This window comes from Macaca nemestrina, chromosome 12 (genome assembly GCF_043159975.1).
Source record: "Macaca nemestrina isolate mMacNem1 chromosome 12, mMacNem.hap1, whole genome shotgun sequence".
NCBI lineage: Eukaryota > Metazoa > Chordata > Mammalia > Primates > Cercopithecidae > Macaca > Macaca nemestrina.
Window position 1 is genome coordinate 85125600 of NC_092136.1, and position 13734 is coordinate 85139333.

Sequence of the window (13734 nt, forward strand, 5' to 3'; positions counted from 1 at the left end):
ACCACTCTTTAATGCTTGTGGAATCTTCTTCAAGTTGCTTTTGAGGAGATTTGAAATGTTTAGCATTTCCTCTTAACGGTATGCAAAAATGATAATATTCCATAGCAGGCTGACTTACATCAATTAAGCCACAAACATGATCAAACGCTGGTGGGCTGCTGGGCTGAGAATTACAGATTAGAGGATCATAACATTGTCAACAGGCTTTTTCTTCTTGAGGCAAGCCCTTTTAAAAGAACTTTGTGGGCACACAGTAGGCATCCAATAAATACTGTTAAGTGGAAGACTGAATGTCTTGGGTCAAAAAATCTCCCAATTTACTGATGAGGGAATCCAAGACACGATGGAGGTCACATAACAAGTCGCAGTTCTGAGACTGGAATGTGTGAGCTATCAGTTTCTAAAATTTCTGCTTCCTCTCCCTCAGGAAGGAAACCAACAAGCATAGTAAAATAAGAAAACCATCAGGACTTTTCACTTTCTCTTGGAAGTTATTTGAGTGAAAGGAACTCTGAGAATTTCCCTTTGTCCACAGATAACAAAGATAAAAATATCAAGTTCATAAAAATATTTACCCTCTTTTGAAGTCTGAAAGAAACCAGTTCTTCCATTTTTTGACTGTTCATTTTTAGTTTGTTGTGACGAGTGACCTTCTGGCAACTTGGAGCTATTAAATGGATTCTTCCTCTGCTGGGGACAAATATTATTTATTAAACTTATTTTAAATGTCATGACAGCAACTCAGTGTTGGCAAATGCCTATTATCTTCAATTTTGATAGTTTTAGCCCATAAACTCCATTATTTGGCATGTTTGAAAAACAGTTGTCCTGATTAATCTGCTTAGCACAGAATTACCATATATGCCATATAAAAATTATATAAAATATATGCAAACCCAGAGTCCTACAAAGTGAGCTCAGAATCAGGCACTTAAATCAAAATCCCACATTTTACAGGTGAAAAAACTTGGCCCTGGATATAGCAAAGACCAGATCAAGGTCAAAGGAAACTTGGGTCTGTAATCAGGTCAGAGTCCCACCAGTGCTTCTTCTACCATGCCAGACTCTCAGTCTGCTAGATCACAGCTGTACAAAATACAACTGTAATTGACCTTTCCTAAAGATTTCGAAGACATTTTAGGTATCTTGAAGTGCTTCACAGTCATTATTATTATCATCAATTCTAATGATAAAAATGGTATCAATAGAGGTTTTAAAAATTAATATAGGACTCAATAGCAATGTTTACTGTCTACAGTTTAATAAATTAGCAATTCTCTCCCAGAAGCAGCTCTCTAACAGAGATTTAAGAAGCTATGCATAGGAATATAGGAATAAGGACTGACATGGAACTAACAAGCCTTACTCCAAATGCTAAAAAGCAGCAGCAGCACCAAATAGCTTCAGACTTTTTACCCTTTAGGGCAAGAAATCTGGGTCTTCAGCAATGCAGTGACCAATCCACTTTTTCCACCACGAGAGTGACTTCTTAAACTAAATAGTAAAAATTACCTGTGTTTGGTACCAAAATACTGTTCTACAAAATTCTCTTTGTGGTGCTTTGACACAATGAGGAAAAATGGCATTCCTAACAAATATGAGATTTTCAAAATCTGGGCTCAATCTACCTTCTCTGGAGACACATTTGGTTTCTTTGTGTTTTCCTGGGACATATCAATCACAGTGGAAGCTGGATTTACCACACTGGAACTGTAAAAGAAACAATAATTCAAAGAATAAAACCTCACCTTTTGAGGAATCATAAATTATGCCTCTGAAGAGGAAAGCTATCAGCAGGCTAGGAGAAGAAGCTGGTGCGGAGGAAGAAGAAGGATTCTCTAGAGAATGATTCCCTATCCCAGGGACAGGACAGCGCCAGAGTGAGGGTAAGGCAAGAGTGAGTGGAGACAAGTGAGGTGGGCAGGCTCCCTCCAGAACCACCACGCCCTTGGCTATTGAGAAGGGCAAAAGAGGGTCATGGAGGCCCTGGCTGTGGAGAGGAACTTCCTGCTCCAGTGGCCTTGCCTCAGGCACAGGAGGTGAAGTCGCTATTGGCTGAAGCCTTCGTGTCCTGTTACCACCACCAGTTCTCTCAGTGGCATCACAGAGTCAGGAGCTGGGAAAATACGTTAGTTTGTGGAAGTTGGGGGAAGATTCCTGCTTTTCCCCACGAAGCAAGGAACCAAAGTCCTGGAGAGGAGAGGAGCAATTTGCCCCCAAGGCCACAGAACCTCAACCAAGATTATTGTCACTAAAACCATGGGCTAGATGTTCCTGCAGCCTCATTTCTTTTCTTTATCTCTGTACTTCAATTGCTATTTTTACACAATTACTCCCAAGGAACGGTTGAGCTCTTGAGGAAGTCATTCTTCCTTTCATTACTCTCCTCATTGTTCCAGAAAGGGATTATAGCAGATGAGCAGAAGGATATAAAATACAACCTGATTACATAGAGGCAAGAAAGGGGGAAATAGAGGATGGGAGGGAAAGGGGAGGGGACAGAATAGGAATGTATAATGGACCCAGAATTAAGGCTAATAGACACATTACAGGAGTCCTTCATTCCTGTAACAGGTGTGCACAAACTTGAATCAAGCTATCTAGCAACAGAAGTGAAAAAAGAAACCTAGTCACTGATATAATTCGGTCTCTCTACAATAAAAACAACCAATAGCTCAGAATCAGAAAGCAATTTCTCTTGAGTGTCATTTTTAGAAGCCAGTGGGTGATATAAGGAACAACGTCCCTATCGCCGATGCTATGCTCAGTTTCTCAGAGTGTTCTGCATAATCTTCCTTAGTAAATAAAGCAGTCACATAATCAGAAGACCTGAGCCAAGTGCTGATGGTTGGGGGTCTCTACGGCACACCCATCTTTTCCCACCATCTTTCTCCATTCCCCTTCCCACTCACCAAGCCCAAAGGATAAGCAGAGTGTCTATATCCTTCTCCCTCTGCTCCCTGGAATTCCAGTTCCTGTGCCTCCAGGCCACCAGCCTCAACAGCCCATATTGCATATCATGTAGTCCCTACCTCCTAGAGATGAGGTCTCTCCCTTACTGAGCTGTATCTAGCTATGCATTTCATGTCTACTATGTAACCTCTTCTGTGTATACATATCTTACCTCGCATAGTAAAGTGGGAGATCCCTCAAGAGTATCTCAAACATCTTTCTATCCCCTGCAGTGCCTTGCACAGTGCCTGGTACATAACTGGTGAATGGCTAAATAAATGAGGGCCAACTGAGCCAGTGCCAGGAGAAGCAGCCACAGATAGTAGGCAGGAGGCTGGCTTTTTTTTTTTTTTTAATCCACATTATTTGCCAAACTATAATGAGGCAGATTATTTAGGTATTAAACAAAATGCCTGTTTCTGCTATTCAGAAAGAAAAAGAGAGGAAGAAACGAAACAGTCAGAACACATGGTCAGACACTAAAATACTAGAAACACACAGGATATATTGGGTTACCTTGTGGTTGGGATAGGGACAAACTGGGATGAGGGTGGGATACTCAGTTAAAGTTTACAGTCTGCTTAATAGGAAAAAATTAAAACAAGAGTCTTATTGCCTCAAATTTTGTCTGAAAATGCAGCTACTTCCTAGTAGCTTTGTTTCTCTCAAGGGATACTATGTTTTGCTTGTCTGTCTTTTATTGGGCAATCAGTACCGCAACCATCTTATTCTCAATTGATCTTTGCATCATCTCTCTGAGTTATCTATCATTCTCTCCATCTCACTTATGAAAAAACTGAGGTTCACAGAGGTTAAGTAACCTGCTTGATGTCACAAAATTGGGAAAAGAGCTGGGGATTTGAACTTAGGTGTGTCTGACTCCAAAGACAATCATGGTAATGGTTAGGCTATACTGCCTCTGGTTTCTTGCATTAAAGCAGTGGTTTGTGGCAACAGGACTGGAGACAAGTCTGGGTGATTCTTCCCTCCTGGGGACTCCCACATCTGTTTCTTCTTTTCTACCTCTACTGACACCTCCTTTATTTGTGTCAACCCTACTGGCCTGACATCTAGCTTCCTGACTCCCAAGTTCCACTCTCCTAAACCATTCTACATTCTACCACTATGCTGGGATGGTCCAAAATGCAACTTTGATGGTGTCTTTCTTCTGTTCCTTACCTTTGCAGGATCCTCAAGACCTGTGGAATGAAGTCTGAACTCCTCGGCAAGGTACTGGAGACCATCCACCATCTGCCCCAATATACTTTTCTATTCTTCCTTTCTGTTGACCCTTCATGCCAAACAAAATGGTCAATCTACTTACTGCCTCAGAAACTCACCTGACTCAGCTATTTCCACTTAACCTATTCCCCAGTCCCTCCCTGTGTTTTCTTTTTGCTTTCTTTGTCTACCCAAATCATCCCTATACTCTTCATGTGCAGTCCAAATCTTACCTTTTGTATCAACCAGGCTAGGAGTACGTCTCTCTTGCCTCAATTATTGCGGCACATTTTATTGGTACTTTGAATTAGGAATTTCCTTTCTTCCTGGCACTATTTGCTATCATGTGGTCAGATTTTCATAAATAGTTGTATTATTTTTCCTAAGAGAATACAGAATAGAGCCAGATACTGTGTCTTCTGTTTCTTAGAATTCCTCTCAGAGGGTAGTAGACTGTGTCCTGAATATAAAAGATACTCAATACATTCCACATGATAAGATTTTTAAACTATGAAGCAAGCCAAATTCCACACCCTGTGTTCTGTAACTTTCTTCCCTCAGGCACTCTTCAAAAAAGGATCTGCAACATTAAAAGCAGCACTAAGACAGAATTAGTTTACTTTGTTAAGGGTGCCCCTCCTAAAAGCATCTTCATTCTAATACAAGTCTTTGAAATCTTAACTAAAAAGAATAAATAACATCAGGTACTGTGGAAGGGCCACTGGGGGAAGAAGTTTTACAGCTGTCTTAAAATTATACCACACAGGCAGCTGCCTGCTATATCCAGCCACAAAGTGCTTCTATGCACGTGCAGTCATTTAAAAAAAATTTTTTAACCTTCACCAGTCATTCTCTCTAAAACAGTTAAAAATAATAGCAGATATGCCTTTTTCTGAGGTTTTCTTTTTTAGCTCAAATGTTGTTTATAGAACCAGAAACAAATTTTACAAGTGTTGTTGACTTGTTTTTCGTTGTTTTGATCTCTCCCTTTGTACTGTGAGTTCCTTGAGGGCTCAAGCTGTGTCTCATCCCCAGCACCCAGAACTGTGCTGGATGTGTTGGCACTTAATGAAGCATGAACAAATGAGCAAACAAATGAAGAGATGGCTCAGGGATGGAATGAGGGAAGCAAATTAGAAAATATCTTATGTGAAGCCCTTCAAGTCAGTATTTCTTTAAGTAAAATATTACTTGTGAGTATACATAGTTCTCCAGTGTTCCCACAGTTCAGGCTACAGAGTTACTGAACGCAGATATAAAAGTATGAGGCATTTTTATGTCACAGTGAAACTATTCCTACTACAACTGATAGAGTAAATCTGAGATCTTATAGGATTAAGAAGAATTATTTTAAGAGCTCAATACAAATGACTTTGTAGGCCAGGCCTCCAAGAAATGAAATCTTCACATTACTAGATTTGCTATCAATCCCAGGAAAAAACATCAGATGCATTATCTCAGATTGGCTCATCTCTACCCTGCCTTTGGGAGCAAGCTAGATACCTTACATTCGTCTTAATACTAGGGGTAAACGCAATAGCTAATCCTTCTGGGAGAGGGAAATTAATATCTACTAAAGACTTTCAGGAAAAAGAGCATTGTGTGGGAAAACTAAGAGCTAAAGATGTGTCTGTAATTGATCGGTTCTTTTCAACAGAGGGTAAGAAGGAGACTGGTGTCAGAAGCATCCCTGAGGCACAGGCAATGAAGCACAAAGACTTACCAAATAGTGTTTTAATTCTACCAAAAACAAAGTTAGGTGTAAATGCACAGTTTTGCTTGCAAAGAAATTTATCATTTTCTTGCCATTTTACAGGTAAGTGCCCAGAAGAAAGCCTGTCAATGCCATGGACTGAAATACCACTGTGAAGGGTTTATCTTGTTCTTCCTGAACTCATTTGGGAGACATTCTCTAGAGATGTTTGATTACTAGACATTACAAACCTGTGCAGCAGCCAAGCCCCCTTACAAGCCAAGGAGGGGGCGTGGCCACACAGAGTTTTATGGGTTACCTCCTGCTGTCTAGTTCTCCATCTTGAATGCTCTTCTGTCACAGCTACGCAAATCTGAGAGGGCCCTCAAATTCTCCTCTATTTTTCTATAATCGCCAGGGCTCATGGGGACACTTCTGAAGTGAGAGCTTCTTAGTAAAACCAGAACAGGCCTACTTTGATAGTCAGGAAACATTATACCTCATTTATGGACAGGGTTCTGACCTTCATGGGATGAGTCTTCATTCTGTACTCCCCACCTAGGCTCAGCCATGTCCTGTGGATTACTGTGTACATATTCAACAGTTATTTTCTGTTGTTGGGGGCGCACAATGTGCTATCAGCATATGGTTCATGGACCAGTGCCCACCCATGAACTGTTTGTCACTGGTTCATAATGAGATAAGTACAGAAATGAAGGCTATGTGCTGAAGAACTATTTATAGCAAACATGATCAATGGGCTTATCTTTGCATGCCACTGTTGTTTTCTGTATTTCATTTTTCTAGTATTCATTCTCATTATATTTTACAAAAGATATCAATCTGTGATGATTAGAAATAAAAACTTTAAAATGAAACAAAACTAGTCCTTTACTACAAAGGGTTTATGAAGTGCTGGTCCAACCAACAATGCCCACCTGAAAAGTCTGTAACCAGAACTAGAAATGTGAGCATTCAGGGTTTTCCTTTTGCTACTCCAGAACAAGCCTTATTTTCTTCTCCTCTGCTCATAAACCTCTCTGCTTCCTTGTGCTCCAGGTGCAAACAAAGGTGAGTTCAGAAAGAATGCAGGCAGCTGCCAATGCTTGACTACATGCTGGGTACCCACAGTGTTTTACTTCTTCATGTGTGAAGTAAAATTCTGTGACCCCACAGAATTGTGCCCACAACAGAAAGAAAGATGTTGCAACAGAGCATATTAGCAAAACTCCAGAAACTACAATAACCAGCCTATTACCTTACACTCCCCAACTTCTGACTCCTGGCTAAGAAAATATTGACAGGTACTGAGTCATTCTATTAAAGTTCACTTAGTCTAAAAGTACAGGCCCCAAAATACACTTAACACACCCAGTTCACAAAGGTTAAAGTATAGGTAAGAAACATTGCAGGAACTTGATACTGAGTAAGGTAGTAGTTTCTAATATTGAAAGAAGGAAGTAAAAAATAGCTCATTCTAACTTTCTGGATAATTACCACCCATGGCATGTGTTACAGGATTGGCCTTTAATGAGCAAAGCATCCGGAATACGTCTAACATCTTTATTCTTGCCTTCTCAACCATACATCATCCATGTAATAATAACAATTTTCATGCCACGGGAAAATGGCCAATTTTCTTTCTTCCTGAGAAATGCTGAGTGATTCCCATGCCCTGTGTCATTTAATCTCACTATATCCTGGTGAGGCAATTCTGTTCTGATTTACAGATGAGACCTGAAAGACTTGCCTGAAGTCACACAAGGAATGCAGAAAATAATGGAGATGCTAATCTTGAATGCTATGTTACTAGCCTCAAGTTGAGGAAGAGTGGGAAAATACCCACCAGCCTCATGGTTCATGAAGAAAAAGTTAGGCTATGAAGGCAATGGCACCTCTGTCCCTCAGGCCCATTAAGATAGAATAAGTTCCTAGAAAAAGATGGAAAGTCTGACCCAGATAAAATGGGGCAATGAGCTATTTGTCTCTGATGCTCCCAAATCATCTCCTTTCCCCTTCTGTGGCACCTGCTCCCTCCTCCCTCAGTCGGTCAGTGCTCTAGTGCTCCCCAGTCCCCATCAAAGCCAACTCTTAAGAGCGCCTCTCAGCTTCTTGGTGGTAAATATAAATAACTATGTTCTCTCTCTTTGGGTTTCTTTAACATGGTAATATGTTAGGTCTCATATTTCTTTATGAAGGAAGGCCTTCATTCCATTAGAGAGACTATAGGCAGGTGGCAAGTGGGGAGTCACCCAGGGGAACAGAATAGTGTGTCCTTCACACTCTTTCCTGGGCTTCCTGAAATATCTTGCATGTAGGCAAGAGCTCATGCTTCCATTTCTTGAGCACTTATTACATGCTAATGGCCTGCACTGGGAATTCTATATTCACTAGCTAATTAAATTCTCAGTAATTCTTCTAGAAAACTATTAATATTATTACTACCATTTTAAAGCTGAGGAAATAAAAGTCCAAGGAGTTAAGTCAGTACTACTGCAAGGTCACATTATCAATTAGTGACTACTATTAAGGTGTTTTATCCCCAGCCAAGATGGCCTCTACAGATACAAAAGAAAATTACAAATAGTCCCAGAGGGGAAAGAGTACAGCCTGCCATTCATGGGAAACAAAATGATCCCCTTTCCAAATGGGAAATAGATAAATAAAGGGTACCCTTAGAGTACCCATAGAGTCAGTATTCCATTATCCACGTGACATATCTTTACTAATATTTGACTTTAAAATTCCTATTGGTACTTATATCATATACCCTCCCTGACACCTATAAACTATGCTAGAAATATCCCCATTCTCGGGTGCTTCAGCCTTGGACCCTGATTCAGTGACATCCCACCAGTAAATTCATCAACTTCATCCCAGTTAGAGACTCCGAATTGAACTAACTTAATTGAGGAGCTACAGATAAAAGGCAACTGCCCCTCTCACTAAAGGGTAACAACTATGCCCTCAAGGAACAGACACCAATGAGAATATCCTTAAATACCTAAAAACAAATCATTATGGCTCAAAAGGTTTATAGCAAAGTAATCCCACAATTGGCTGCATCTCAGCAAGGATGTACAAATGTACATTTTGATTAGTCAGATAACAACATGCAGAGAAAACACCAAAAAACCCCAGGACTATAATATTGAAGATAATCTATATCCTTAAGAGGCATTTACTGAGTATCTATCATGCCAGGTATTCTACATACCTTATCACTAATTCTTACCATAGCTTTTCAGGTTTACATTATTGTTCCTAGCCATAGTTAACAGTATAGACTCAGAAAGGTTAAATGTCTTGCCCATAGTCAAATGGCTAATAAACGGCAGATTCAGGAATTGAATTCACATCTGTCTGGTTCTTGTGCTTGAGCTTCTTCCATTGCACTAGGCTGTTACAATCTGATCATAATTTATCTTTTCCCTGAAATGACGTATTCCCCAAAGTCATTTTGAAGTACCTCTTCATTCTACTCTAAGTAGAAATCCATGGGAGAAATAAAAACAGCTCTTGCTGGTGCTGCAAGAAATCACCACTTAACATTTTTATTTTATTTAAGATGTAGATTTGTTGGAAATTCTGAAAGCTGAGAAAGAGTACTACTTGGGCTTCATCTGCATTGGGGCCCAGAATTCTCTCATACACTGCCCCTCCCCCTTGCCTATAACCCCAGTCTGGCATTTGTACTCATAGACTGCCATTCTGCCCATGTGACACCCGAGGCCATGAAAGCTACATGCAGCAGCTCTCCCCCAGAAGCTTTGCCTCACCTTGGGCTTGCTGGTGCTGCATCTTCTTCTGGCTCTTCTACAACGCCAGCCAGCTCTGGAGGAAGTAAAGCATCTTTGTTGACATTATTCACCCAGCTTTCCTTTGTCCCATTTGCTCTGTCTTTACTCTGCTCAGCTGAAACAGGAAACAATAAAGACAGGAAGGTTATCTCTCACCTCCATGACCTACAACTCTCTTATCAGCTCTTATCAGTGAAGGCTTGAACCTGAACCTCAGGCCTTCCCAGTGCCAAGGCAATCACTGGATCTAAGCAGTTGATCAGAATTACATCTAAAAGAGAAGTCAATAAATTCCCACATTAGATTTCCCCAAGCAGAGTCTCCTGAGAGAATGAGCATACCTTTAAATGTGCGAGTAACTCCAGAGACCATTAAAGAAACATTCTGACTGCCTCTAGGTTAATCTGAACTGAGTTGGGGTCAGGTCTAAATGTGCATGGCCAGGGGATGCTCAGGGCAGGAAGTCCTCAGTGGGATAGAAGCACCATCATTACCAAGCATTTACTGAATAGCTACAATGTGTTGATATATCTTGTATGTGCTCTAAGATACAAAGGGGAACAAATGATTATGATCTAGGAATGTCTTCCTCCACTGCCTTCTCCTCCTCCCCATAGTCTCTACAAATCCAAAATTACACACTCTTCAATCCCAGCTCAGATGTCAGAGCCCCCATAAAAATTCTGTGCTCCTGCTTCAGAAAATAAACTCTTTTTGCCTCTGAACATCCAGCACTCACTCTTTACCTGAACATCTCTGATAATTAGCATCAACTGAATGATAACTACCAGGCACAGTGCTGAGTTCTTTGCATGCATTATTCTATGAGGTGAAAGCTATTTTCCAAGTATACAGATTTGAAAATTGAGAATCAAAAAGTTCAAGAAACTTGCCTAAGGCCACAGAGCCAGTAAGTGCCCAGAATACTTTCATCAATAATAAGGGTGAAGCAGTGCTGGAGCTTCCAATTTCTAAATACCCACATTCCAGGACAGTATCTCCCCACAGGTCCTGTTACACATAAGTCTAGTTTCTTCATCTGCAAAATGGGGTCCCCTGGGTACTAACCAGTACCCCTCAAGATTTCTGAAGGTCTGGGTGATTTTGAAAAGCAAGGGGGCTGCAAACAATGCCCTGTACATACTAAGCAGTCAGTCTTTATCTGCAAGGAGTATGGCACTAATTCAGAAATACTTTGAAATCCTGGCTCTGCCATTTGCCAATTATGTGATCTCAGGCAAGTTACTTAACTTCTCTGAGCTCCATATGTCCCATGTATAGAATGGGGGAAATAATGCCTACCTTACAGGATTACTGCAACAATCAGAAATAATAGAAATTAAATGTCTATTGTATATTAGATGCTCAAAAGGTGATAGCTATTTTCCTTATTGAGTATAAGGCAGACCTTAACAAGGCTTTACATGGACTAAGCCAGACTTAGAAGGCAACCAGTAAGTATTTAATGAACTCAACAGAATTTAAAACAAGCCCTCAAAATACTGCCTTCGCCAGGCATGGTAGCTTATGTCTTTAATTGCAGCACTTTGGGAGGGTGAGGCAGGAAGATTGCTTGAGGCCAGTAGTTGGAGACCAGCCTGGCCAAAATAGTGAGACTCTATTAAAAAAAAAAAAAAGACATAAAAATAGTGCCATGATATAAGGAATATGCACTATCATAGTAACCCCCCTGGCCACAGAAACCATGCTACAAGCCCATTTGGGGTGGGATGCTGGCTGCCTTTGCCACTTTTAAATGGGCATTGCCATGATAGTATAAATCCCATCAATTCAGTAGATGGGTGGAGAAGTAAAGATTTCCCCCCAAACCTTTAGGCTAAAGTGGGTTTTTGGTTGGTTGGCATTTTTATTTCCCCCTCTTTTGACTTTCACTTTTAAATGTTACTATTGCAGGCCACAGACATGGCAGGCAATGAGCAGGTGAAGAACCAATGGAAAAGTGTTTTAAAACTCCTGTGTGAGCTCACAGGCTTTTGAATGTATCACTGTGGTTCACAGAGAAGGCTGAAGTAGGTAGCAAGGAGATGCTGCGTCAGCTACTACAGCCTCAAAACAAAGTCGATGTTTCTCTCAACTTTAAAATTGTTCCTATGCAGCTTAATTTATTTTTGTTTAATCATATAAATAAGAAGGGTTTTCCATTAAAAAAAATGCCTTTACAGTCTCTTAAATAATATACTTGGTTAATTAAGAAAGTACTACCATATGTTAAGATCACTGAACAGAGAGGCTGATATCTTTTTGTCTAAGCCCTTCACTTTACTCGGAAGATTCTGAATCTTCAGAGTTAAAAGCCAAAGAAGAGGTGGTAGATCCCTTACAGGCCCCAGTTATCTATGCTACTGTAATTCAACAGGGCACCTAAAGGGCTTCCTATGTTCCTCTACACCACACTGAGTCACTTAGCTCTGCCCTCATCCATCCAAATCCAAGGCAAGGGAATTTTAAAGTAGAGGGCCACGCATTACGAAAAGCATACATCCAAATGATTTCCATCAGCAGATTTCTGACACCATTCCCTTCTCCCAGCTCTTTCTTCCCAAACGAATGCTGGTTGTAAATGCACTAGCCAAGTCAACTCACCTGCTACCTGGGGCCTCTTCTTTCTCATAGATGCTCTGATGATATCTGCGCCATGGATTTTGTCTCTGTGCCTTTTTGCCTTGGCTTCATAAAACCATTGGCCACTCATATTCTTCAGTTGCTGGTCATCCTTAATTTTTTCAGGCAAATGTCTACAAAAGGTAAAGAGCTTTAGTTTGCTGAGAACCCACAGTAAATAAATGAGTTCATTGTGACACTGCATAAAGACATGTGTAAACATACAGCTAAAATGAAGCTTTAATATTTCAGATGATCCCAAAAACTTCCCAGATGACTAATGCAGGTATGTTCGCCTTTGAAAAGTCAGAGAAGACAAGGCCAACATTTTTTCAAATAAAGGTTTAATCCATGACTCCCATATGATGCCTGAAATTTCTCAAGAGCAGATTCACTTTCTGCCTGCATTCTTCAGTGTCTGCTGTTCAAATGCAAATACCCCAGGGGAGGGATAATACGGTAGGCTTCCCTAAGCCTTGGTTTCCTTATCCATAAAAAAGCATTACTAATAGTAACCTTTGGACTTTAAAATTGGGGTTTCTATGAGGTTTAACTAAGTGAATTCATGCAATAGCTCTCTGCATCTCCCTGGCACCTAATAAACACTGGATGGGGTAGTCATTAGCTCATCAGTCCTTTCCATTTTGCATGATATGAGTTTATCAGAGACTTTCCTGGAAGCCTGTGGAGGAGGGGTGGTGCCTCTTATGCTTATTGTTAGGGGAAGGAACCTTTAAAAAGCTGCTGGAATCAGGGAAGACCAAAATTGAGGAGGAGTGTGTACAGGCAAGTTCCATTTGTGCAGATACTGTATTTAAGAGTTTCACAATTATTCATGCTTACTGAAAAACTAAAACCTAAAGAACAAACAAGACAGTCTGCCCTCCTAAAACTTCCCTAAAAACTTTGTTCTAATTGACAAGTCTTAACCTCTCCATCTCTCTATCCATCTCAATAAAATAAAAACATCACAAAATCTCTCTTGTTTGTAGAGATATACTTAGAATAAAGTGGAATAAAAGCTGTAAGGGAACACTATACTCTTGGAAGATAAAGTGCTACATAAATCCAAGAGAATTTTAAGATAGTCATTCAAACTAATATGCACTCTTCCTCAATTAGCAAATCAAAGTGTTTCAGGCAGAGAATGTGAATGGGCCAAGGTGGCAGCAGCGCTGCATGTAAGGGTTGCACACTGGCACACCTGGGAGTGGGAAAAAGAGGGGGAGCAGTTATCCCAGGTCTAGCAAGAATGTCTCCTCTCTCCCAAGCGTGCCTGGAGAGTGTCCTTCCACCCAGAGTAAACTCTTACAGGAACTTCCTCTCCTTGTCATGACAGCCCATCTACAAACCATGAGAGGGAGAGCATCATCACTTCATAGTTCTGTCAGCAATGAGATCATGGCTTTTATTAAATGTTCCTAATGGTTTGACACTGCCTAAGGT

At 40.6% G+C, this 13734-nt stretch overlaps 1 protein-coding gene across 31 annotated transcripts in view; it reads right to left on the reverse strand.

Annotated features, from left to right (window-relative positions):
- LOC105468858 (synaptotagmin like 2) overlaps positions 1-13734 on the reverse strand; it is a 163001-nt gene that overhangs the window by 41841 nt on the left and 107426 nt on the right. For 19 of the 31 annotated variants that reach the window (XM_011719304.3, XM_071075380.1, XM_011719303.3 and 16 more), the window contains 4 exons: positions 12271-12422; positions 9646-9781; positions 1629-1710; positions 576-690 (listed from right to left, as the gene is read on the reverse strand). In XM_011719304.3, coding sequence (XP_011717606.2) covers positions 576-690; positions 1629-1710; positions 9646-9781; positions 12271-12422 — 485 coding nt within the window. Of the gene's footprint in view, positions 1-575; positions 691-1628; positions 1711-4131; positions 9613-9645; positions 9782-12270; positions 12423-13734 lie in introns of those variants that run through there. The other 12 variants (XM_071075387.1, XM_071075383.1, XM_071075392.1 and 9 more) reach the window with 2 other exon arrangements.